The sequence below is a fragment of the Catharus ustulatus genome, chromosome 3, assembly GCF_009819885.2.
Source record: "Catharus ustulatus isolate bCatUst1 chromosome 3, bCatUst1.pri.v2, whole genome shotgun sequence".
Classification (NCBI taxonomy): domain Eukaryota; kingdom Metazoa; phylum Chordata; class Aves; order Passeriformes; family Turdidae; genus Catharus; species Catharus ustulatus.
The window spans coordinates 47,147,848-47,173,854 of record NC_046223.1 but is presented as its reverse complement, the minus strand read 5'-3'; the positions used below and the strand labels follow the sequence as shown (position 1 = coordinate 47,173,854).

At 36.9% G+C, this 26,007-nt stretch overlaps 1 protein-coding gene across 15 annotated transcripts in view; it reads right to left on the bottom strand.

The window, feature by feature from the left end:
* Positions 1-26,007, bottom strand: part of RYR2 (ryanodine receptor 2) — a 386,994-nt gene that overhangs the window by 237,514 nt on the left and 123,473 nt on the right. For 11 of the 15 annotated variants that reach the window (XM_033055730.1, XM_033055733.1, XM_033055736.1 and 8 more), the window contains exons 4-5: positions 16,378-16,398; positions 6,056-6,070 (exon numbers count right to left, since the gene is read on the bottom strand). The exons of 2 other annotated variants lie outside the window; for them this stretch is intronic. In XM_033055730.1, coding sequence (XP_032911621.1) covers positions 6,056-6,070; positions 16,378-16,398 — 36 coding nt within the window. The remainder of the gene's footprint in view (positions 1-6,055; positions 6,071-16,377; positions 16,399-26,007) is intronic. 2 more of the 15 variants (XM_033055732.1, XM_033055743.1) reach the window with 1 other exon arrangement.

Sequence of the window (26,007 nt, the reverse complement as noted above, 5' to 3'; positions counted from 1 at the left end):
CTTTTGTATCAGTACAACTTTGCACATACATCACTGTCACAGGCACAGATATATGATCAATCACCTCACAGACCAAAAGGTTCACACAACAGCACCTACACTGCTGTGCCTATGGCTGCACTGCTGCAGTCCTGGAAACACATGAGAAGCTGCAGGAAGTTAATCATGGTCACATGAATGGTTTTTAAACCATTTGTGCTTCTGGGAACCTCACAATGAGATCTTTTAGAGGCTGGTGAATAACCTTGTACCATCCATGATCTTGAGTCAGCCATTACCCTTCCATTCTTTTTATACTAACAGCCTTATTTCTACTTGACAAAAACATCCTTTAGACCAATTGGAACTCTACTATAAGCAAATGCTGATTTTTTTGCTGACTTTTCTTCACAGGTCTACACAATCTTCAAATATGTGAGAAAACAGAAAACTCTCTGAACTTCAGGGAGGTACCAGAAAGAGAACCATGTGAAAGCATTCAAAAGTATTTAATAATTAAAGTTATTTCAGGGCTTTGCATATATAAAGGAAAAACTTCTGTAATGTCATTATTCAGAAATGTAATGCTTAAGAAAGCCTGAAGGCAGTTGCATTTAGCACATAGCTATTTCAACAAGTCTAGTCACCAACAAAAGCAATTTAAAAATACTGAATGTGTCACATGGGAACTGATTCACACTTTAGAAACACTCATACAAAATAACATAGCGAGTTTTTAAGAATAATGTAATTGCTTTTCCTGTTTCATTCCAAAAGGGGTCCATATTAGTAGAATGGAATTACTGACATGTGTTATAGGAAAAATGACAGTACAAAGACTAAGATTTAAGGAAAAATAGTTTGGTAGACTTCAAAAAATAATTTTAAAAAATCAAATGCAACAATAAATGACATCAGTAAATCCTTCAAAAATGCAGTCCATATAACTTACAGTTATGGTATAGCACGACCTAATCATAATCAGCTGCTCAGCCTTGTATTTCCTCTGTGCCCCAGATCCAGCCCTAACAGTCGAGATGGAACTTATGACCAATCAATATTGCCTTTAATAGGTTTCTAAAAAATACTAAACAACTGCTTTCATGGCACTGAATACGGTAAAGTGGCTGTACAATAAAAGCAACATACTCCCCTATTTTCTTCACAAGCGTTTTTCAAGGCAACTACTGTAAGACACCATTAAAAGTTTCAAACGTGACTATTAGTGGTTGTTTCACAGGTACACTTGAGTAAAACCATGTCCTATAAAGCACTGACTACTCACACTTCATTAAAATGGAACATATTGATGATGGCCATCTTGAACTTAAAAGCAGATGCTGGAGACAACAGCTTGTAAAATATAGGACACCAATACTTCCAAAAAGACAGTTGCAAATATGAATACAAATGGCATCATATTCTCCATCACAAGGATGTTCCAAGTTTCATGAAGTTCGGGCATTTATACTGTTAGACTACTGTTAACTACAAAGTTATTTTAAAAATACTTTTATTTCTAAAGTTAAACACTTAAGACAAAATGCATAAGCAAAAGTATAGAATTAAATACAGAATTGGCTACAGTTACCTGTTTTGAACCTTCTTAAATGTAAACCTACCACCACTACAGAAATAAACCAAGCAGGATATTGCACCCACCACTGATGGAAATGTTGAAGAATTTTTTTTACATAAGAATGGAAATATTCTCCCAGTGCTGAAATCTTCTCCAAGTCCCTTCCCAGGGACCCGCGCTGCAGTTGTCAATTTTTTCATTCCAGAGAATTCATTACATTCTGAAATTCTGGGTTTGATCCACTAGAAAGAAATCAAGTAGGAAACCTGGGTCTGACCATATGCACTGGCATGAAAAAAATTCAACTACCATGTATTCTGAGTAAAAGTATATTTAGGCCCTGGTGTTCCCAATTTGAAACAACCTGTGTGAAGATCGAGATATAAGGCTATTAGAATCAATGCCTTTATCAAGATGCAGAGGAAAGCTTTTAAACCAGCAGGCTAATGTAAGTATTTATTCTGAGCTAGTTACTGAAGAAAAAAACCCAAAAAACAAAGCCAAACACAAAACAAAACAGTGACTGCACAAGAAACATGTGCTTTGTTTATATAAAATTCTTTGCAACTTCCTTCATTTAAGCAAATTAAAAGCTTTGCATTTAAGCAACCCACAAGACAAAATGAAAATTATTGAGAGGATATGAAATAAATCCAAATCTTAAAAATTTTAAATCCTTATTTAGAAGAAGGAAAAACCCACGATGGCAGAATTAGTCATGAAGTGAAAGAAATCAGGGAAAGAAAAAGGGTTCTGGGAGGAATAGGAGGGGAGGATGTCCCACAATCTAAAACCATCTCGCCATGATTCTACCCAAATATTTGCACAATACTACAATCATTTCTATAGAGATGATTCTCAAAATATTTCCATAGCAATTTAATATCTACTCACTATTGATTTCATTATTAATGTGCAATTTCTAATTTTATTGAAGACCAGTGTTGCTGGAGGGCAGCATTTATCTAAAATCAGCAATGATGCAGTCCTACAATCTGCCTAGAATAGGAGGTCACAACAGGTCAGTGTTCAATGAGACCTCTTGCTCCCCACAAGTACATACTGTCTAAACACTTTTCACACTGAACACAGCTACAGATGACTAATGATAGCAATAGCCAGTTGGAAAATACAGGAAGGCTTGTTCTCTTAATACCACTATGAAAAGCTGGAAATGAAAAGCTAAAACCAAAAATCTTGATATGGAGGGTTGACCTTGGCTAGTTGCCAGGTGCCCTCCAAGCTCAATACCATTGCCTCATCTCAGTTGGACAGGGGAGAGAAAGTAAGATGGAAAACAAGGAGAGATAAGGCAGAAATGAGAGGTTATATATACACAAGAGTAAAGGAAAAAAACCAAAATATTTTATTTGCTACTCCCATCATCAGGGAATCTCTAGCCACTCCCCCCCCAGAAGCAGGGCTTCAGCACGCATCATGGTTGCTCCAGAAGGCAAATGTAAGTAAAAAATGCCTCCAATTTCTCCTTTTCGTAGCTTTTATATATGAGCTGACATCATCTGGTATGGAATATTCCTTTGGTAAATTTGGGTCTAGTGTCCTAGGTGTGTCCTACCCCAAGATCTTTCCCACGTCAGCCCACAGATGAGAGGTGGAATGCTGGAGAGACAGTGCTTATTCTGTGCCAGGGCTGCTCAGCAATAACCAAAACACTAGTGTGTTATCAACACCAATGCAAAGCACAGCACTGTGAGGGCTGCTGTGGGAAAAACAAACTCCATCTCAGCCAGACCTAATACCCTTGATGACAAAACACTCAGATTAATGTAGCTTAAGGCAACTAAATAGCCAGCAGATAGAACAAAGGTCCTTTTGGTCAGTAATTCAGCCCACCAAAAATCTGAGCATTCTGCTTGTGGTTACACAGAGAGCTTAGGATATCCATGGCTCTAAGTCTGGCATTCAGTGTTGTGAGATGAATGCCAACCAGAGTCCAGAAAACCCAAGCAGTGGTGAAAACAGAGTGTGGAAACAGGCTGAATCACTTCAGAACTTGTGAAGTAACCCTGGAACAGAGCTAGAAGGCTTGTGAGACAAGATTAGTCAGGCAAAACTAAACAACTGATGCTTGGAATACTACCACTGGGAAATGAAACCTTCAGCAACATCAGAGAACTTGAAAATGCTGCAAGCAGTAAAGACTACAAAGCTACAGAGAATAAGCCAAGAAGTTCTACATGTTCTTCTTGCTCACAGAAGCATACATTTTATTTTAAAATCGTGATACAAAAACAGATAGCATTTCCTTTCCAAAGTTACGGCATCCAGGCCCAGAACCCTTGAATTCGTCTACTGAAGAAAACAAAAATGCTAACCCTTCTGCAATTACTGCACTCTTGGGTTTCCGTTTCCAGTGGTTGGCACCAAACTAGCATTTAGTTGCTTAGAATTTAAAGATGCAAAATAAATCAATTCACTGACATGAGGCATTGAGCTAATATTCCCTCACTCTGCTCCTATCATGTAAGAACAATACCAAAGACTGAATTCAGTCTAAAACCCCTTTCTTTGTCTCACTGTAGCTTACACACCATGTTATGTTAGAATAAGTATGAATGTGAATCTCTCAAGATATTATGTTTGCTATACATATTCATGTCTTTATACTTTACTTTTAAATCACTATTGACTTTCTGTGAAATTTGCTACCAAACAGCAAATGCTGCAAAAATTCAGCCATGGAGATTAGTATAATTGATGACTGCTGGTACCTAATCCCAGATTAAAGTAACAAAAGTACCTTATTTTATAATCTTGATGAGCAATTATCTCCTATTTTGTGCCAGGCCAAAAAAAAAAAAAAAAAAAAAAACAAACACCTAACCAGAAAAAAATACTTCAGCTAAACTGTAGGTTTCCTAAAGATGGTTTGAATTAAAAGCTGCATCACAATTATGCTCTATATAAATATCACATAAAATTCTGAATTTGAATAAAGCAGCTGGCCAAAAAAACATAAGCATGTCTTACTCAGTTGAGAACACAGAAATATTTTGCTATCTACATTAAAAAGACTGGAATAATTAGTAATGATGACAAATATTTGTGCCAGCACCATGCTAAATGATCCAAATTTTGCTAATATTGACCTGTTGGAAGGCAGAATTAGAAACCCTTCGAATATACTTCATTTTTAATATTTCTGGCACTACATTTATGTTATCAGTTTCCTACCAATGGGAAACTTCACAACAATGAAAAACAGACACAGCAGTAAAAATTAATCAAAAGTAAATAATATTGATTGTCTGTTTCCAGATTTATGTGTAAAACAAACATTTATATTTATGGCTGAGGCAATACTTGCATTACAAATGCCTACTTTCAAGCACTTCCAGTGTTTTGGAAAAGAAATTGCACAGAAAGATAAAATTTATTGATTTTTCCTTTAGCCTAGTGAGGATTTCTCTTCCCCCATTCTCCTCCTTCTTATCTGCTTAGGGCATAGAAGAAGTAATAAAAATCTTCCTGGTTATTTTGGAGCAAAATAAGTGGAGGAGGGAGGCATTTTTTACAGGTTAAGGATCGTGACTAAGCTTTTTCTGTTGTTGTATGGTACAAGGAATGTGAATCATCCTTGTCACTTGAGAAGGAAACTCACAGATAAAGAATAAAACAGACAGCCGAGTGGGAAGAAAAGATGGATCAGCAGACGAATCATGCTAAGAAAACTCCTCTGACATCATTAAATCCAGCTCTTAAAATAGAACCGCTTATCTAGCTGAGAACTGCTCACTTTTGGAGAGTGACAGTGAAGCAAGACTACACCACAGAAAAGTAAACTCTTAGGGGATAAAAATCAGTACAGAAATCAGTTTACAAGTTGAATTGGGAATATACTGATAATTAAAGTAGAAAATGAGTAAGCAACACATTTTGGAGAAAACTGCAGCTAATTGTTTAATGTCAGTTATTCAAAATGCTTGGAGGTTCACCAAGTGCTTTGTCATAGTCTTAATGAGATAAAAAACAAAACAAAACAGAAAGAACAAAAAGCAGCCTCAAGAAACACAGCTCCTCCAGCAAAGGTCAGCGACAGCCCCATCCCAAAGGCTGTCCAACCACCCCACGGGTGAGACACCAAACCATCAGAACAGCATTCCTGTGACAGAAGAAACAGTGTGCTGTCCCTGCTTTCCAAAATGTTTTGCTGTAACTTCTGTTATTTATTCATTGTCTCAAGATTTTGTATTTACCACATAATGCTACACTCTCACTGAAAGGATTAGTATGAAGTGAAAATTGGAGAAGCCAGACAAAAGTCCTTTCTCCATGACCTGCCTTTGGTCCTTTACGACCATAACCCAAAAAAAACTAGTGTCACTGTGATTTCTAAATTAATTTTTTTTAATTCAGTATGTTTTATGTTCAAGAAGGCCAGTTTGATGCTGATGTTAAAAATTAATAAATAGCATTAATTCAATTAAATTTTCAGAATCCACGGGAAGTATAATACCAAATATTTAACTTCCTTACCTTCATCATAAATTTCTGTAGATCCAAGAGAAGGGGGAAAAAAAAGAGAAAATGTGAAATGAACATTTGCTTTCAGGTGCATAAAAATGGGATTTGTTTCCCCTGAAAAAGTGAGTGGGAAACACTCACTAGAAACCACATTTAAAAGGAACATTTATCATTGCAATTAACACAATTATAGTTTGTGCTAGAAAGTAAAACAGCTACTCTGAACAAGGCTTTATCCTTTTTATCCTTATTGTTGTTGCAATAGTTTTATCAGATTTTTCTTCACTTGAAATAATATAGCGCATGAAACAACTATTGCTTAAACACAATGCAGGTAAAACAGGAGCCATGCCTGATCATCTTAAACAACTTGTTCTGATGAGTTTCTAACCAGTACAATGTGAGTTGTTAAATCCTGCACTCAAAGTGTAGTGCTGAAGAGCAACGCCATTATTGTAGTAACATATTATATGCAAATGCAAAATAAGAAAATTTAAATATTAGTAAGACTTCATGCACTGGTTTAAAAAAATCAGGTGCCACATGGCAGATGCTAGAAGATTATGGAAATTTTTATGTTAATTTTCATGAAGGTTGTTTAAAAATAAAAAGAGAATGATATGTTACACTAAGTGATTTGCTTTTCTTTGTCAGAGATTTTTGGCCACCTTTCCCCTTTTGTCCTCATCTGTTCATGCTTTGATATCACAAAGGTTGAAACTGAGGACTGAAGTTTGTCTCTATACTAAATGAAAAGATATTCCAACTGGAGAGCTTCCAAGAAAGGCTGGCTGCTTTCATTTCATACGTGCTTTTTTAAAGAGAAGTATCTGTTCTCAAAGATGTACAAGATGTTCTAGCTAAAAGAAAAAAAACCCCATAATCTAATCATCTTAAAATGTTCAAAGACTTCTCTTCTTTAGGTCTATTTGGTTATCAGAATAGCTTTGTACCTGTCACTCTGAAATTCTGCTGCTTTTACTGGGTGGCTCCAGAAACTAACTAGGAATCTTTGCTGAGCTTTCTACAGTGGGATGTGTGTGAATTCATTACTACATAAACATTTTATGTACATAATTAATTCAAATGAATTCTTTCCTATATTTGTCAATACAGACTTTCACTTGCCAACATGCTGTCAGTTTATCAAGGACATTAGATTGACCAATAAACCTCTGTATCTTCCAGCTCTCATATATAAAATTTTATTCTGAGAATTACATGACTCCACTGCTTTTCTCCATATTACAAGTACATTGAAAACAGCCCTGCAAAACCTTCTGGTTCTCTTCTTGGTAATTTATTTAAATGTTTGACTGCAATCTTTAAACTACCTTCAAATTAAAGTGAATAGTTTATATCTTCCATTGAGTATGAAAATGATACAGCTGCTTCTTGTGCTGGATTCTTTGAAAAACCAGATTTAATAATTCTTTCTCTTCAATTGATGTATTAAATAAATTATAGTAAATGAGAGAGAAAAAAATTAATCTATTTGGGTCGGTCATATCTTGTGCTTTAAAGCTACTTTAGTTCCTAAGTAATTTTTTAGACAATTTACACATCATTCTTAGAGCTAGAATGTGCTACAAACAGACCCCTCAAGAAAACGTGAAAGACAACAGTGGATGAGGGAGGTTTGAGCATGTACCTATTTATCTATCTAGTGCTTTAAAAAAATCGCCTTACTCTGAAATGCAATTGTTGAATAATTGTTTTCATGGCAAATACTTAAACATATGTTCTATGTTACACAAATGCATACGTTGCACATATGTTACACAAATGCAAAGTGAATGCCCCTATGAAAGCTCAGGCCAAGCCTCAGAAGTTACGTATCATGACCTGTGAGGGCCACAGCTGCTAGCAAATGGCCAGCACAGAGGATTCTGGACACTGCTGTCACACTGTTCTGCAAGAACTTTCTCCAAGGTTTTTAGACCAAACCTCCTCTTAGCTCAAGGAGAATGCTTACTTTGAAAAACATTAATTCTCAGCTTGGGGGGAAAAAGGGAGAGAAAGAAAAGAAAAAAAAAACCAGCAGAAATTATGTACTTCACATATGCAACAGGCTGTTACACCAGAAATTTCTTTAACTCATTCTCTGCAGAGGGAAGAACTTCCTGCTCCTTAACACTTGTTCTCTATGTCTCAGGACAATTGTGCACGAGTTTCTGGACTAACATTAACAATTCAGAATGCATATATGAAAATTAAACAGATAGAACACACATTTACTTTCAAATTTTTGAAGTAATTCTAACTTCCTGTCCTGGTTTTTTCTGGGACAGAGTTAATTTTCTTCCTATGGCTGGTGCAGTGCTGTGTTTTGAATTTAGGATGAGAACAGTGTCAGTAACACACATTCTAGTTTTTGCTAAGCAGTGCTTATACTAAGTCAAGGACTTTCCAGGTTCTCTTATCACCCTGCCAGGGAGTAGGCTGGAGGACACAAGAAGCTTGGAGAGACATAGCTGGAACAGCCAAAAGGGATATTCCACACCACATAGAGTCATGCCTTATCTACAAACTAGGGAGAAAGCTGTCCTGGGGCTGCTGCTCAGGAACTGGCTGGGCATCAGTTGGTGAGTGGTGAGCAATTGCATTGTGCATCACTTGCTTTGAATATTCTAATTCTTTTTTCATTACAATTATGATTATTATTAATTTTTTCTCTGTCCTATTAAGCTGTCCTTATCTCAACCCACAAATTTTACTATTTTTTCCTCTCAATTCCTGCCCTATTCCTATTGGTGGTTGAGGAGGCAGTGAGCTAGCAGTGTGTTTAACTGCCTGAAGATTTAAACTCCATCAATCCTTTCTGGAGCCCAAAATGGGGCACAAAGGGTTGAGATAACAATTGATTTGACCAGAGTACACTATAAAAATTATTTATAAGCATTCATTTTATTAGTTTATTAGTCTCTGGGACCAATGTTGATTTATTTGCCCTCAGAGTCCATGGAAAGAATGTTTTGGCTTGCAGGGAATATTTAGAGATTATCTAGTCCAAATCCCCACAATGAACAGGGACACCTTCAACTCGAACAAGTGGCTCAGAGCTTCATCCAATCTCACCTTGAATGTTTCCAGCAATGGGGCATCCACCATGTCTTTGGGCAACCTGTTCCAGTGCCTAACTGCTCTTATCATTAAAAAAAAACTAATACAGAATGACTTTTTCAGATTAAAATAATCACCCCTATTCTATCACAACAGGCCTTGATAGAAAGGCCATCTTTCTTACAGCTGCTGCACATGCTCTCAAAGCTGAATTATGTAACATTTTACATGTGGTACATATTGCCTGTTGTGCTGTTTGTCACCTCTGGGGGCTGGATTAAGGCAATTATTTTGTTGTATTTTGTAACACTGCACTAGGATAAAATAAAATTGAGGGTGTGAGACTAGCCTGGAGTTGGTAGTCAGCATTGCCACCACCTCTGTATACCAGGAACCATCTATTGGAAACTATTACTAATTACACCTTTTATCTTTACTTCAAGGAGAGCCCATCTAAGCGGCAGATGCCTTCCTCCATCTTCCTCTTCTCCAGGCTAATTACAACAGTGATTGAGAATTCTGAATATCCTCAGGATGTCCAAACCAGCATGTTCCTATTGCTAGGGCTCCTGAATGTGTTTTGGGTCGTGTTTATGTTAAACAACTATTTATGAATACCACCCACAGATCTGTGCTGAGGCTGGATAGTGATGAGTGGCAGGGTGTGTGGCATAGAAGAGGCAGGTGCCTAGGACAGTGGACACCTCCAAAATTTTGGAATCACACCTTTGAACAAGTGCAGAATCCTGAGAAACTAGTGAAATATTTGGAAAAGTATTCTGCCATCCTGGCAATTCCAGAAAGGCACAAATCACACACTTGGGCCTGACCCAGGCCTATGGAGCCCTGTTCAACATAACTCAGTACCCTCGAGGGGCAGAGAAGGTCTCTGGATCTGATGGCAAAATGACCCCAGCCCTGGCAGCAGGCACTGCAGCTGAACCAAAGGACCAACACATGCCAGTGTCAGTCTTCCAGGTGCATAAGAGGAAATATTGGAAGCAAAAGTGAGGCCATTTAGTGAGGAGTGAAAGAGCATCTCCTAAGAGGGAGCAGGAGGAAAAAGTGGACAAGGCAGACTACTCCAAAGCAGGGCCATCACTAGAACAGGAGGAGGAAGAGAGGCAGACACTGGTAAGGGAGAAGAAAGAGCAAAAACTCACAAATGAGGTGCCAGCCACTGGATTTCTTTTCCTAAATGAGCTGGGAGACGTGTGAAAAGATTTTAGCTGCTGTCTAGTGTCTAGGTAAGCCTATTGTCACCTTGCTGCTTATATGCTGGGAAAATGGGAGCAGGAGCCCAGAATTAGAGGGTGAGGAAGTAAAACAGCTGGGATTTCTTTCTAGGTAACAAAGCATTGACAAAGTGGTTGGAAAAGGGGTGCAAGTCCTTGGGTTCTGAAGGTGACTTCTGTCAGATATGAAAGAAAGATATTCCTTCGAGAAAGATATTATATGTCACCTAGGCAAGTGGACCACCATGGAGAAAGGTATCCAGCACCTGAGGAAATGTGCTGTGCTGGAAGTGGATGAATTGAGTGGCCAGCTCCAGTAACATGAAGAAAATCTTTCTTCCTTCATCATCTTAGCTACGGAAAAACTGGTCCAGCAGTACAGAGCTCCAACTCCCACCTGTATGGGCCGGTATCTCCACTATTAGGAGTAAGCCTTCCTCTGCTCAAAGAGAGGACACAGATGAGTGGTTTGACCTGAGTGACCACAGAGAGGAGATGAGGAGCTAAGCTGGAAAACCTGCCTCAGTCCTAGAGGCACAAAATACGTGAATTGCAAGGAAAAACAATCAAAAATGGGTTTTTTCCAGGAAAACCCTGGTCCAGTTTCCTGTGGGACATTCCCCAGAGCAGAAGGGCTGATTTTACTCTTGACTGAAGGGACTTTGGATTCATATTTACAAGAATTGAGTAGTAAAACTATTGCTAGGACTGCAAGGGCATTGCCTACAGAAAGATGGGTGAAAGGGACAACTGGGCTTTACTGGACTGTATGGATCCAATGGCCTGGCTCATCAGACCCACAGCAGTAACAGGCTCTATTAGACACCAGTGTACAATTGTAATACCTTCAATTCCCATTTGTATTCCTGGAGTGACAGGGGCATCCCAGCAACTGACTGTATTGGAGGTCAAAGTCAGTCTGACTAGGAATGAGTGGCAAAAGCACTCCACTGTGATTGGGGCAAGGGGAGTGAGTAAGCAGTGAGTACAGTAAATCCTGTACAAGCGAGACCGATGCAAATTTGATGACTTAATGCATTGAAAATACCACTTTCTCCTTCATTTGTTGAAAAAAATCAGTGTCTTCTAATTTTTAATGCTGTTTCTCTAGTATCCAATTTTTTCAGAAGTTGTCCTGAGACACAGGACTGGTAATTGAATGTAACCAACAACAAGATAATCATAATCCTCTAATTAAGTCTTCAGTTGCATATGCTATATCTGACCTTTTGGTGACAAATACTTATGTGAGTGCTTAGCATGAAACAAACATCCTCGTGGAGGAACTAAACTGAGCACTCAGCAGCCAGAATACCTGACTGGCTTGGAACAGGATCTGAAAAAGGCAAAGTAATTTAAAAAACTTTTGCAGAATTTCAAATCATTGTATTTGAGGAACATAACATCCGTCATTCTCTATTTGTCTTCCTAATTACTTCCTCCTTCTCAAAATAAAGTAAATAATTGACACTTAAAACTTACTGAAAGTTTATCTGAGGACACTAAGTATGTGATTTAGTGTAAATATTTACAGCTCTTTGAGGCCATTATATTGCTCGGCTCCTTGGACAGCTTTCAGGTAGCTTATCGCTTACCACTCTAATTTATCATAATTTCACCTTAATTCTCGGGTTTCCTGGTTAGATGCAAAGAGAAAAATATTATTTCTATTTTATTTGGAATTTTTTAACAGGAAAGTTGCCAAAAGTCCTTTAATTTAGAGATCATCTCCTGACTACACTTTTTGTACAATTCTTATAGCATTCTATTTGTTTATGCAGAAATATTAGATCTTTACAGCAACCCATCCAACAAGTACTGAAAACAATAAATTGTGACAGTTTGCCTTAATTCACAGAAATTACTATTGCTACATAGAACACAGCTTGAAATTCTCAGATCTATAATAGGGACTGAAGGAGAAACACCAAAGAAACCCTACCATACATTTGGAAATGCCACTACTTGACTGAGATAAAGTTTTAATCAATTTGCACAGAGATTTCTTTTGACATTAAAAAGTGTACTTAGAAAACGTTTGCATTAGTTTCTTTTGCAGATGTGAACTGACTTGGGCTTCATTTAGCATCTGCTAGAATATACAATAGACTAAGGATGAATTGCAGATATGGTTGAAACTATCACTGTAGTTGTGGCATTTTAAGCAGTATTTCCATAGTCATTGCATTTTGATATGCCTGTTCACTCTAAGATCATACAGTATTATCTCACATTTTCCTTCAAGGTGTATATTAGAACTGAGTTCTCAGTACATAAAACTGAGTTAATACTGCTCATAGGGCTGCCTACATTGAGCCACCTCCGCAGTCTATGTTACATCTAAAATTTTAACGCAAATTCTTCATGTTGGGGGATTAAACATTTTCGCACAAATAACATTTTCCCACAGAAATATGAAAAATCAATCTATATTTAAGCACATTAACTGTGAGCAAGAAATTTTAAGAACAATTGTCCTTATATAATTCATGTTATGCTTGAAAATCATACTGATTATAAAGTAATAATGTGCAATTAATTACTTTATTAGCACTGAAGACTATTACTTGAATCATTTCCCTTGATGAAGCTTCATTTTGTGGATCACTCCAACCTCTACAAGAATCGGAGGTTGTTTCCTCTAGTCAAATTCCATTTGTTGCATTTATCCAGCCTGCACTATCAAAGTAAGAATTTATTTACTACTTCTCAGCTCAGAAGTCTCTGTAGTGAAAGCAATTCTTTTGAAAAGTGTCTAAAGTGTCTTCTTACTCTGCAAGTTTCTTTTCTCCAAAGAAATTGAAAATTAGCTTTACTAGTGGCATAATACTGAGCTAACATAGTAAATACTCAAGAGGAAGAGAAAAAAATTTACCATTACCCTCAGTGGAAGAGGTTTCTCTGTCTCAAAAATTGAAGACAATCCTACAATGTTATAATTAGCATAGCTTTACCATTAGCCAGGTTAAACATGAAAATCCTTGTATATTGCACTCTGAATTTAAGAAACAATACATTTCATTTTCTTTCAGGCAAAAAGCTCTTCAGAGTAAGCCCTCCTGAAAACAATAATTCTGGATGTCTCTTAACGGCAAATTTTCAAAATAATTTACCAACTAGTTGTAGTCAAATGTGTAAAAATGTCAAATCATGGTATCACCAGAGATACCCAAGAAAATTTCATATCCTTACACTGAAACCTATTGCATAGTTAAGAAGTTATCCTGACAGTCAAGGCAGGCACTTAGGTACTTTTATGAGTACATTAGTCCTGTTGTATGCAAGTGTACAACACCTCCCTTGCTTGTACAAATTTGCAAGCACTTTGCTAATTCACAGAAAAAGACACTTTAAGATTATTTCCCTTATTTCGTAACTAGATTAAAAGAGAAAAAAATCTGTCAGGGAGATTAAAGGAATTCCTTTCACTATGTGTAATTCAGTTGCATCTTACTTCATTACTGTCATTTCCTCTGTAAAGAAAATACATTCAGGGTCTTCTAAGTTGTGGTTCAAACTTAACAAATCCGTTTGATCAAATACTGGGGACTCCCCACCTTGGTAGTTTTATAAAAAGCAGAAAAGCCATTTTCAGATATGAAATGGGAACCAGGATGCCTTACTTCCACTAGGGTTTACATTGAACAAGATGTCTTTAATCTGCTTGATTCTGCACTGAAGCAGACCTACAAGCCTTAACACTCACACCTGCTCAGACACAAAAGGGTGAAAGCAAAAGTTCAACAAGTATCTTAACACCATTTAATTTGTACCCAGTTTCAACTACCAGTACATCCCTTCAGTAGAATAAAGATTTTGGAACAATATCATAAGAAGAATTGCAGTCATTTGACAGAAGTACACAGGAACTGGAGTAATTTCTTCTAAAACTTTTGTTAGTACACTTTACAGGCTAGAACAGCTCAGAAGTGAATTACTTTATCTTATCCTTTGAACAGCATGAAACTGCTTACAGCAAGGTTCAGCTAGTAATTTGCTCATTAATTTGACATGAAGCTTCCCTCTGGGCTTGGGCTTTAAGGTTTCCACAGATAGATACAACCAAACACACTTACATTAACCTTGTGTGTTCTGTACTGGAAAATGCCTTATCAAGAAATACACATGTTAGAGTGAGGAGTCTGCCTCAGTCACCATGCAGCTTTACAACAGCCAGCTTTCTACTGCATTAATTCACTGCACCTCCAGTCCTCCATAAGATCTCTGCTATCACTCTGGAATTACAGAGGGAGTTAAAAGCTTTACAGGCCAGACTGGAGCTTCATCTGAGAGAGAATGATTTTATGCATGAAGTAAAGCCAGTATGCACTCCATCCCCATCAGAGAGGTTGTCTGGGTTATAGAATCAGTCTATAAGGAAGTGTAAATGAAAAGACTTGACCCAATGTAATTTGGAATGACACATTTAGCTTTGCTCTCATGGGAACCAGTTCTTTTTAAAATGCTTTAAAGACACATTTTGATGAAGATGTCTTTCCGAAACAAGATTTTTATGCTACTAAGTTCTGAATTAAAAAAAAAAAAACAAAACAGCAGATCTGATTTCTATTTATGCAAGTAATACTACACTTTCCATGTTCCATGAACAGATTACAAACACTTCAGTCAAAAATAAGCCACCTCAGTGTCATCAATAAACTTCTAGCATATATTTCATGTGTTGTGGACTATGAGGAGAAGTGCCTGAACAGTACTGAACATGCTTTTTATTGCTTTTTTTCCTCTTTATAGAAAAAGTTTTCATAGGAATAAAACAACAGAATCTAAAGATGTATAACCTAGCTTTCTTAATCATAATTAAAAATTGGACAAGATAACCTGACCATCAGTATGTTTCAAAACACTTAAAATCAATTGTATAACAATTGCTGGTCGTCTTAAATACCAGATCCATAGAGTAATGCTGGATAATGCTGTCATACTGATACAATTAGCAAAAAATAATACTTAACTGTTATTGTTAGCTATTAGTCATTGTTTAGTAAATATTATAAACATCTACCTATATATGCGACATGACACAGATACTTTTGAGTACAGTAGAAATGGTGCTGAAAAGCCTAAGCCCTATTTAAACAATATACTTACCTACAGGAATCTCAGGCAAGCTCTAACTTGAGTCACTACTTACTATAAAGATGTAATAATCAAAGATTAAAATTTAGTAATTTCTGGCTGAAATAAAATTAGACCAATGCTATAGTAATGTTATTTGCCATATTTCAGAGGACACCTGGAGGTGTCTCTGGTCATGTGCAGCCCAAACTAAGTATTAAGAAACCAAGGAGACCTATTATAGTCCAAACCTTCAGAGAGGCCTCTAATATTTTCAAGGTGAACAAACAATTCTACACACATTTTATGACCACTAACTCATACATAACACTGGTGTTAGAGATTACATTGAAGAAAAACATACATAAATATGTCCCACAGAGGAGAGTTATATCAGATGCCCAAACAAATATGTATGGTATACACAGACACATTAGGAAAGGCCTTAACAACACATTAAGCAGAGAATTGTGCTTTATTTGCTAAGATCTAGGAAATAGTGGTTTCATTCTTTAGTGGCTGTTCTCTGTTACTACACGTATTTTGTATAGTTCCAGCTACACACAGCATCACACATTATTTATCAGTATTAACTATCTTACTGTCATGCAGTTTAGGGTTACAGTGCCTATACTGGAAAAGACAGGGTGGGTTACAGAATGGAGTTATAACGTTAGACAGCAGGGCTCAAAACTGAAAGGCAATAATCATACATTTATGTTACATGATTCTGTGATCAAATTTAGAGAGATACAGTTCATTGTGGTAACATGAAATTTGGTAGGACAATTCAGGAGTGACCAGATTTTACCTGACCATGTATTCACCTCTTTTTTTGGTCTTTTTTGAGCCGTGCAAGTTGAAGGGTCATGAACACACAGGGTATCAAAACAGACAGGTTAGACTCAGTGGCAACATGGAACATTTGGGATCAAGTGAATAAAAGACAGAATCACATACCCATTTTTCCACATCAACTAGCTGTAGAAAGAAAAAGCAAGAAATCAGTAAATCTCTTTCCTTAAATACAGCATATCAAAGTCTATTTTGAAGTTAACATTTCATATTTTCAGAAATGTATCTAGTATGAAAGAGTATTCTATACTATAGCTTCTAGTAATGAAGATATTCTTCTGACACTTTCTCTTTAAAATGCCAATACCTCACTTTCTGTCTTCATTTTGTGGAAAGCACTTCAAATAATTTTAGATTATTCTAAATTCCAGAAGTCAAAAATGTCCATCTAAAATCAGATAAGAGGCAGCAAAGGAAGACTGATGCTGAATTATTTCCACACTGTATTCAGTACCAACCAGTCAAAAATACAGAACACAATATCCTACAAATCGTATCTCCATTTCCTCTTGAGTAAAGCTCTGCCATTAGTGAACATCATTCACTTGAAAAGGTTTCATTGCTGCTATTCATGGTTTGCCATTTTAAAGAATGCCGTAAGTTAAAATTAGGTGTACCTGTCAAACCCTGACCCTACAACCTGCAGCATATGAGAGAATTTGGATAAGAACAGAGAACAGCACATAAAAATGCCATCCATTTCTTCTATGGGGAAAGTGAGAATAACTCCAAAAGCTTAAGGTTTTATATTAACAAAACTGTTTCAGGACCCATTAAGGAAGCATTTTAAATTACTCTCTCTAAAAAGTCTTTGAACTATCTTACAGTCTCAGAAAGGACTGAGAATATTTACTAGAACATATTTCAGCAACTAGAACAGTTAGTATGCCACTACCTATTGAATTGTCTGTTTATTTTAATGGACACCAGATAGCTTCATGAGTCATGTGTAATATTTTCCTAGTATTTATACACTGCACACACTAACTCTGCATTGGTATATTCATGTTTAAATAGAGTATCTCTCAGGACAGCACCTTGAACGGTGTATGTACACTTGTCAAACTGTACAGTTTGACACCTACATGGTAAAGACTATGAATTTATCCAGAGATATCTAATTCTGAAAGTGCGGCACAGCACACAGCACAATAAGATCTTCCATTCGTAATTACAGCTGTATTTTATAGGCCGTCTGCTGTGAGTTTCCTCAGAGCCCTCCAAGGTCCTGCTGTGTTCCCACTTCATCTCTGGGAGAGCTCTTTGAGTGACTCAAGTCACAAGAAGACTTTCTTACCGACCACTTTGTCACAAATTCTAAAACTTTTTTGCGCAACATACGGAGATAAAATTTTGTCTGCTTTTGGAACCTATTCTGGAAGATTTGTGACCTGGACATTCAGTATCCAATTTAGGGGAGGAAATTGGCATAAGCATGACAGAATATTATATTTACTATCTGGAAATTTCTTGGAATGCAGATTAGGTAAAGCTAGAAACAAATATGATTACTCATATCCAGGAGTAATTGTCCTAATGTAATCAAAATAAATGTAAAGCTTCCATAAACAGAAATGAAACAATGGATACCTCAGTCTAGCGCATGTATCTAAGAGCTAAGCTATGATTCAGAAGACAGGCAAGCAAATGCTTCACAGCACATCTAAATACCAATTGTTTCACACAGACACCTCCATCTTTTGTCTGTCTTCAAGACTAGAAGCCATAGAAACCCTTTTCCCACGGATTTCCAAGCACCCATTCAAATTCAAGAAACATTAAAATTCAAATTTTCTGTTGCTGTATATGCATTAGTCATTAATCCAAGAGGAGAATTGAGAAAAAGTTCAAACATAACAAAACAAAACAAACAAAAAATCCACATACACACCAGAAACTGAACAAACAAGTAAACAAATTTTAACATTCTCTTCTACGAGACCACATCTTGTTACTTCTCTTTTTCAGAGTGCTTAATGTTCCTGGGACTGGAAATTATCTGTTCTTACCATAAATTACTCAAGCCAGGTTTTGCTGAGTTGTTCACCTGTTAGGCAGTGTAGATATTTCAACTGGTCTAGGAAGGTTTAAAGTTCTGGGAGGGTTGGGGACATGGTAGGCAGGGACTGGCAGTCACTTCTGGAATTCCCTCTCACTGTGGCATCTCACAGTAACTGCTTCATTTCAATCATACATTACATTAAACACAGTGCAAAAGAACAGTACAATAATCATTTCTTTCTCAGAGCACAGGAATTTTTGAAATTGAAATCCAGATCCCTGAAATTCAATAACTTCATCCAGCTCATTTTCTCTCCTTAATGTGACCATTAAGTCACATTTTTTTAAAAAAAAATAAGATGTTTAGGTAGGTATATACTGTTTTTTCTCTTTTTCTTTACCCAAAGAGTATCTGGATTTACATTTAAATTATGCAGGATCCATAATAAAGCATCTATACCTCAAAGGCAGAGTGCTACTTGGAAATATTATTTCCTCATGTACCTGGGTACTCAAAAATTTTCTGAGGAAAAAGAAAAGAACGTGACCCTGTATAACACTGGAGATCAGAATTGCCATATCACAATTGAGTACAGGAATTATTATCTTGCCATGAGAACATCAGAGTTAGCAAAAGACTGAAGGATATAATATCTCTGGAATTTATTTAGAGACTGTGAACTACTTATACTATAATAATAATTTTACAGAAAGCTTTAATTTGAGCTCAAAACAATTTTTTCACTGGCTACTGCCAGCAAGCAGCCACCAACATAAGTCAATGAGTGAAAATTATGACACTTGAAACTAGAGAGTTGTGGATAATGAAATGGTACAGCACCTATGTATCTGGGTGTCTAAAATATACAAGTAGTGCTATAAAAATAAACCCAAGGATTCCAAGTTTTGTTCCAAGAACTATGCAAAAGATCAAAGAGAGCATTTAGAATGATGAAATAATCTACTTTCTTGAGCTAGAAGAGAGCACTATACTACAAAGTCTTAATACTTCCCTTAAAATTTCATGTAACTCATGTAACTCTCAATGAGGACCACACAGCCAAAGCCTAATAATTTACTGCTATGCTAATCCAGAAACTTCAGAATGATCTGCATTTGTTGACTTCTCTTCAGGGGCAGATCAGAGCTCCAATCTTTTCAGTCAAGCTTTCATTTTAAATGCATTTAATCCAAACTAGAAAGCTGTTTTTTTCATAATTTTTTCCCAAGCATGCAGATATCCAGAACTACACTAACCAAACATAAAAGTCAGTTAAAAGAGCAGGAATTTTATTCTGCTACCCTTAGTTTCTCTTGCCATAAGGAGCCATGAACTAACTGAAGAGAAATAAAGAGGGATCTCGTCAGCATTATGAGGAGTCATTCACAAACTCATTTTTTAAATTTGACAAAAAGCAAGCTCACAGAACATGTGCTGAATATTCAGAACATGCACTGAATATCCAGAACATGCGCTGAATACAGAGGTATTAATTACGAGTGCGAAAGCTGCGAAGTAAGCTACTTTAAGCTATGAAAACAACCTCCCATTCCTAATTCTGGCTTCTGTATTCCGTTTCCTTTCATCTTCTTGAGCAGTACACAAAAACACTAAGGAATTTTATCTCACAGTGTATAGGAGAATCTCAGCTAACTCTGCCTAATCACATTCTCTAGAACTTCCATGGTGCTTATAATATATTGCCATGATCCACAGATGGGATTGTGACTGAAACCTTAATGAAGAAATGTATAACATCTAATAGTAGATATTATCTCTTCCCTTGCATTTCAACTCATTTTTCGAAACCAAACTCTTATTTTTAAAATTGTGTATTTTTTTTCATTTGTCTGTTGCGGAAACTGAGAATATATAACAAAATCTTTGTCCACAACTTTCATAAAGATAAGCAAGGTGCGAATAAGTAGAATTGAATTAGATTCAAAATTGAATTGTATTCCTTACTTGTATTACAACACTTGATTAGCTTCATAGACACCTTGACTTCTTGAATTTAATATTTAACAAGCTAATTGATTATACTCTTTGTCTTCCAGTCCAGGGTTGTCATCAAAACACTTCAAGAGTTGTGCTTTCATGTCTATTTGGTTTAACTCCTTCTCTGCATCCAACCTCGATCAGAAAATGTTACTGGGTAGAAACAAAGTTCTCTCCCTCCAACAAAATTTTCTCCTGACCATCACCCCAAAAAGAAAATTTTGAGCACATTAGCACTCCAAGGGTCATGGCAAGGCCAGAAAAACCCTTGCTACTATCTACCTCCAAAATAGGAAACCTGTCGGGGATAATGAAAGTGTTGTCTTTTATGCTATACATCCTCATCCCAAACATGGATGTATAAAGCACCCATATCCCAGGCCAGAAGTATTTACATGTCACAATTCTGTTATTTGAAACAGATCATGATTTTATTCCTGTCCTTGCTTGACCCTGAGGATAAGCAGAGTGCAAAAACACTGTGCCTGCCATTCTTCATCTTTTCCAGTACTTGCAGTTGATCAAAGTGCAGTTGATCAAAGGCGAGCCATATTCTTTTTGTGCCTTATTTGAAATGGCCTGCTAACCATCACTTCTGATGCACTGAGGTGCACTGAGGAGAAAATGACATTATGTCTTTCTCTGTAAAAGCTCCATGCTTTCTTTCCCGCTGTTTTACTTTCTTTCCCTATTTGCAGTATGGCATCTCGAAAATAGCTGTGAGTAGTCAGTATTTTACGTAGAATAAGACTCCAAACTATTTCATCTTTTCATGAAGTTTTCCACTGGTAGCAAATATGTATGTTTTGTATCTACATGATACAAAAAAACCACACTGCATTAAACACTGAGATCCTCTTCCACTCCTTCCTCTTCCTCCTGTGACTTTCTTTGCAGTAAGAAGCACTTAAGTCATGTAAACGCAAAAATTTGGGATGGCAGACCTTTCAGTAAGTACAAATTAATGTTGTTTGACATAGCAGCTCTGCCCCACTTTATAACACACCACCACCTGATAAAGACTTATCCAAAGAAATTCTTAAAATTACTGCATTTTATTATTTCAGTGAGTTATGACTAGTACCTGTAGACAATCCTTAGACTAATGAAAAAACTCAAAGTATAGAATTTAGAAGCTATAACTTGGCCTTTTTGCTCAAAAATTTGATTAAGAAAACTATCTGGTCAGTACCACGAAACTAAAACAGCTCTGATTTGTTATATCAAGAAACCTTTGGTTCGTTTCTGACTCTTCCTTCCTACATGTGGGCGTTCTTCTAGCAAACCTGAAAACATTTTCAGCCTGTCATATTCACAGCTGCTGTTAGCTTTCAAATAGGTTATTAACTAGGCTACTGTAGTGTGAATCAGAGAGCTTAAATCGTCAAGAGGGCATTTAACTGCCAATCTTCATAGTATTTTTTAGGAAGTACCTTGGTAACTCAGCTTATTCATTAACATACAGAACACTTATTAAAAGAAATGGGAGGTGTTACCTCTTTCCGCTGGCATGAGAGATGAAATTACTTTTCCTCTCCTCCCATGCTGAGAAAATGACAAAGCTGCCAGCTCTCTGTGTTATCTTGCTGCTTACTAATACAAAGTAATTAATGAATTCAGAGTTCCACAGTTGGAGATAGGTGATTTGAATATTCAAAAATCCACAAGCTGCAGTTGCATTCCTATCCCAAAATGGTTCCATTCTGTCTTAGAAGCACAGGAAAGCTTTTCAGCTCCATGAGAAAACACACCTCTATCTTTTAAACACAGAAGGATAATTACACATGCAAGACACTTGCATGTGATCACTCCTTCACACAGCCCTTCAGATGAGAGGATAAGGGCTTCACTTTAATCCACAGCAAAGACTATCCCATACATGAAATTAGACAGCAGTTTGCTGGTCAGTGGCACAGAAAACAGATTTTAATAAAACAAGGCACCAGGAGGAGTGATTAATCAGCTATGACTGGACGATTAGATGGGAGTTAATAAGCTCATGATGCAATTTAGCTAGAACGTTGCCTAACTGATGGGTATCTTGCAGACAGCATTTTCCTGAAAAATGAAGTTGTCAACTATTGGAGTAGAGGCTGTGAAATTAAATTTTTTCATATTACAGAAACAATTCAGCCTTGGATTCACACATAAAGTGTGTAACCACATGCTTCCATTCTCCTAATAAGGTCTGACATAGATTTATGAGTGCACAAGTCTGAAAAATTCCTAGTCATAATTACAATGCTTTACCTCAATATTACTGAGACTTTTAAATGCATGATATTTGTTTGATGGCTATTTTCTCATGAGCTGTCCGTGAGTTATTTCTGTATCCATTTCAGTGCTTCTCAAATGTAATTCGGTTGAGGGTGGGGGGTGGGGGAGTGCAAGGCAATGATTGTGATATTTGGAAGAAAATACAGACATTCTAAAAGTAATGTTACTAAGGAAGGAAAGAAAAGATGGATTTTAGTGTCGGTAAGCAAGCAGCATACCAAGCAGTCAATCAGTTCTGCTCCAAAGTTAAGTTTCTCCTGTTAGTAACAGGAATGAGACAACAATGTATAGCAACAATCAGTCTCACATGATGAGAAAAATATGCAGCAGATCTAAAAAGAACAGCATAAATAAAGGAAATAAAAGCTATCAAAATAAATTAACAAAAAAGGAATAATTTTATATCAATGCTATAAAAACAGATCCCTGGTTTTAATTGTTGTACTTTAAAATCAGTGCAAAAATCAGGGTCAGGTTTATATTAGAAAGATAATTAACTCAATAAGAGTCTATCTGGTTACGCCAAGCTGCAGAACAAATGAAACTTTTAGCTAAGCACATCCTCACAGATTGAAGTCTTCACTTAGACATGAGTGAATGCTATGTGTTTGCATCACTTCCTTTAATATTCACTTTCACAATCCCATTTTCAAGAAACAAGAAACTCTTTCCAAATTTCAGCTACAGTACAGCTCCATCATATTTGGCTCTCTGAATCTGACTTCTTGATTAGTCCAGTCTTGCTCTCAGTTTGAAGTGATCCAATAAGCCAAAAGAAAAACAAGAAACTGATGGAAGTGAAAAATCCTCCCAGAATCAGGAAGCAAAGGAAATTTCCCTTTATGAAATGCAGTTAGACTATAAAAAGGAAATGGGTATGAATTAAAATTTCCTAACTGCTTTAAATACAAGTACAATAAGTATGTAAGAAAGAATTATATTTGTAGCCTTTGAATCCCCAAGAGATCTTCATGTCAAGCTACATGGAAAGCCTTTATCATAAACTCTATCCTATCCCATCCCATCCCATCCCATCCACAAAAGGTTTCCAAGAGTGGCCTGTAGTAAAAGACATTGTGAATAAGATGGGTGAAAAAAGAAAGAGGAAAATATGATGAGAGAAAAAAATTTTAGCATGTAACAAAATAATTTTTGTACTTCACTGATAAACTATCAGATATCAAGCAGAAATGATCAAATTTAACCATGAAGATCCACAAATCAGTTTGTTTCAATAGTCTCTTGCTTAAGCTTTTAGATCCTTGTGTTAAGGCATTATTTTTCTTTACTTTTCAGCATCAAACCAATAAAATCTATGAAAATTATTAGGATTTCACTGGAAAAGTTACTGGAATTTCAGAAAAAGTGTTAGTAGAAAGCTTATTGCATGTGCTATGTCTTCTCTCAGCCCATGCCATGGCATACATGAGTTGAGAAAGGACTCAGCAAACCAGGTAGGGTCAGACATGTGAGCTACAAAAAGGCTGAGCAGTCTCAAAACTCAGCAAGTCTGTGTTTTTCCATGCAAAGATCTCAGTTCCCTAAAAAAAAATATATTTTATACTTAGCAGCATCTTGTAAAACTCAGAGAGACACAAGAAGCACTGGAGTCTTACACGGTTTGCAGTAATACCAAGAAAGTATACAGAAAGAGAACTGTGGTCTTCTGGGCAGATGCAAATGCTGGCTGCCTAATATGTTCCTCTGTAGATCTCCACATCCACCAATAAGTCATTTCTTTTGGATAAAGGTTTTGTATTTCCCTAAGAAATGTACATAAAAATAAGTGATATAAGGTTGAAGAGAGAGAATAAGAAACCCCACCTGAAATTTCTTGGGACAAAGGATTTAATCAGTTACTGACATTATTAAAATTTGGGAAAATGCAAAAGTTCTTTTAAGAAGCCAATCTATACCCAGTAAATCACTTATATTCTAACAAAAACCACCTGGAAATGGAATTTTGCAGAAAGACCAAAATGCATGAATACCCAGATAACTAAAATAGATTGTTGCCAAATGACCTACATATACACTAGACTATGTCAATTTACCACATTAAATAATCACCACTAAGAAAAAACAAGATGCCCAAATTTGTCATTTTCTTTCTGCTATTTGTGTACCGTTATCTTGTGACTCATCCCAATATTTTTTTAATAGAAACATCTTTCAAAAAAGTGAGTGTTCTGCATATTTGTCAACAGATTGTCAGCTATCAAAGGCTGTTTCAGGAGTGGAAGCTGCATGTACCACCATCATTACAAGCACATTGCACTCATCAGCAGTATCTGCATTAACTACAGAAAACCATTTACAACAATACAGGACTCCCCAAACTGAAGATGACAACAGTCAACATAATTAGAACACAAGTTTACTAGCAGGAGCCTGAATACACTTTCTTCTGTACTAAGAAGTACATTATTTCCATAAAGAAAAATAAGGCTTGAGTTTTCACCCCCATTTTTTTCACATAGAAACAGAAATCAATGCCTTATCTATTTATGCACAGAGGGAATGACTATTATTTAAAAGACTAAATGTTGAACTAGCAAATGCTAAAAAGACTGTAGCCTAGGCAGAAAGAGAAGACTGCAGGGGAAAGGGAAGAAAATCTTTTGAGCTCAGCAACTATCATGCTTGTCAAAAAAAATTTATGGATCAAGATCAAAAACCTAACTAAATGTGGGGATAATACCTCCCCTTCCCACTTACCATGTTGATAGTACATATATATTTATCAGGCATGCTTCTGAAGAGGAAGAAGTCAATCCAGGCTGCCTGCAGGAACACAGCAGGAGCCTTAATGCTGCTGAGATGCTGCAAACACTCCAAAATGGATCATGCTGATGTGGGACCCACTCCCCAGAGGCCAGAGGCAGCTCAGCAGGTTGGTTGCAGGATGCTGCAGGCAGGGGCAGCTCCCTTCCCTCTCCCAGAGCCTGCAGTCCTGACTGAACCTTAGGGAACAACATACTGCACACAAGAGTGGCCACTCAAACACTAAAAAAAGTAAAATCCAGGTTTAGGAAAAGCTGAGTGATCCTGACACATACTGAGGCAAGCTCATGGTCTATAGCTGATCCTACCACTCAAAAAGGCAAGTCAGTGCCCCTGTGAAGAGCAGGGGTTCACTGATCACTCAGAGGTTTCTCTGCTGTGCTCAAGTCCCACACTCAGCTACAAATAATGCACCCAGAGGCCAGGGACAGAATCTCACCTCTGCCATAGACCTGCTCCCCGTTCTCATCTTCTCTCTGTTTACCTAACAACCCTGGTCTTACATCCCTCCATTATTTTCACTTTCCTTCCCTCCACCCCCAATACAAGAGTTCTTACCATCCTGATGAGTAATTAAAAAACAGTAGTTCTCTATGAAAAGAGAGAAACAAAACTTAGACCTAACTTTAGACCTGAAATAGTGTAGCTCTCCTCACACTACAGTAGTACTTAAA